The sequence below is a fragment of the Buceros rhinoceros genome, unplaced genomic scaffold (genome assembly GCF_000710305.1).
Source record: "Buceros rhinoceros silvestris isolate BGI_N320 unplaced genomic scaffold, ASM71030v1 scaffold21841, whole genome shotgun sequence".
NCBI classification, from domain to species: domain Eukaryota; kingdom Metazoa; phylum Chordata; class Aves; order Bucerotiformes; family Bucerotidae; genus Buceros; species Buceros rhinoceros.
Window position 1 is genome coordinate 25,090 of NW_010392794.1, and position 1,673 is coordinate 26,762.

Below are 1,673 nucleotides of genomic sequence, written 5' to 3' on the forward strand. Positions count from 1 at the left end.
TCACTTCTTGCGGGGCTGCTTGCAGGGGGCGTCCTTGAAGAACTCGTTGAAGCCCATGGTGATGCAGGCCAGGAAGCAGGCGTACTCCTTAAAGTCCACCTCACTGTCCTTGTTGTGGTCCAGGTCATTCACCAGCCTCTTGAACTCTGCCTCGTCCATGTGTTTCTGCCAGGGGGGAGAGCGCAGGGCGGGTAAGCAGTTTGGGGGGGCGCGGGTGAACGAGGGCCTTCCCCACCCAGCCCCACTGCTTGCGAGGAGGGAGGTGAAAAGCCTGGGCTTCCCCCCACCCTGCCTCGAAGGAGGGTTTTCCCTCTGCCTGTGGAAGGAGGTGGCCTTCACGAGGGTGATCGGTTTTTCCCGTGACCCGGGCCATGCTGGCACGGCTCCAGCAAATATGTTTCTCAGTCGTAAAAATATTTGGTTAAAAAAACTTCTCCTCCCAGTTGAAGCAACAAGCCAAAAGGGGAAGTAGGAGTGAAAAAAACCAAATTAAAGTATTGAAATCAGAGTCCGATTTCCTTTGCCAATCAAAATATTTCTGTGGGTATGAGAAAAGCCAAGTTTCTTCTCGGTCTGAGTGTGCTCCATCTCCTGGCCCCGTCCTTCGTCCTCCCCAGGGCTTGCCCTGCAGTTCAAGGTCTCGGCGTGTCGCACGTGGTGCTCTGAGGAAATTCAGAGACCACTTGGCTCACCCCAGTTTGCACCACGTTACGGGGGAAGACCCGAGGCTGGGGTGCTACTGCCCCTACAACACCTCCCGTCCATGCCCGACCACCTCCGAGGGGTGTGAAGGGATGAGCCCCCACGGCCACTTACGCTCCCGAAGACGGGCAGCTCCTTATTCAGCAGGTCCTTGAGCTCCGCCTTGCTGAGCTTGTACTTGTCCCCTTCCTTTCCCGAGTACTTGTGGAAGGTGGTGACCATCACAGCCAGCGCCTGCTCCAGGGGATACGCCATCGCCAGCCTGCTGCGCGTCTGGAGGGCAGAACACGGGGGTTGGCATCAGGGCGGCAACGGGGGTTCGTACCCGCCATACCGCACAAATCGGCCCGCGACGCTGCAAAGGGGTGGCTGGAACCCCAGCGCGTGTCGGGGTGAATTCAGCTGGGAGCGAAGCGGCGCCATGGGAGATGCGTGAGGGAGAGGAGTGGGGACTCACCAGGGTCGGAGCGGGTCGGGCAGCAGCGAGGAGCCAGAGTGCTGCACGGCAGCGCGAGGGGCATTTATAGCCCGGCTGGGGCGGCTCTGTCCCGTGCAGCCCCCTCGCCTCCAGGCTTTCCCAGCAGCTCCACGAAGACAGTTTCGCCCGCGCCTCATTTTTGCCTAACGAGCTGTGTGATCCCATTAGGGGGAGGTGGGAGGGTTTGGGTGCAGACTGGGGAGTCTGGGGACTGAGGGCCAAGTCAAGGGATGGGCACAGGGAAGGGGAAAGGCTGGGGCATCCCTTGGGGCTTCCCAAAGCCAGCTGGTCACGGCTAAACCATCACCGCTCTGTCTCCCACACCATGAGCTTTCTGGGAGGCCAAATCTCCCCAAGACAGACGGTCTCAAGAACCCCCGGTGACCCCAGTGAAAGCAAAGAGGCTCCGCAGTGGGGCTGGGATGGGAGCAGCCGTTTTATTTGGGCCATGAGCTGGGACTCGATGCCGGCTGGCAGGGGCGGGGGGCACGAA

At 60.3% G+C, this 1,673-nt stretch overlaps 1 protein-coding gene across 1 annotated transcript; it reads right to left on the reverse strand.

The window, feature by feature from the left end:
- On the reverse strand, positions 1-957 carry LOC104500908 (protein S100-A4-like). The gene is made up of 2 exons (XM_010144638.1): positions 817-957; positions 1-165 (listed from the first exon to the last, which is right to left on the reverse strand). Exons 1-2 carry the CDS (start codon positions 955-957, stop codon positions 1-3), a joined length of 306 nt encoding a protein of 101 aa, XP_010142940.1.
- Positions 958-1,673: the final 716 nt, after the last annotated feature.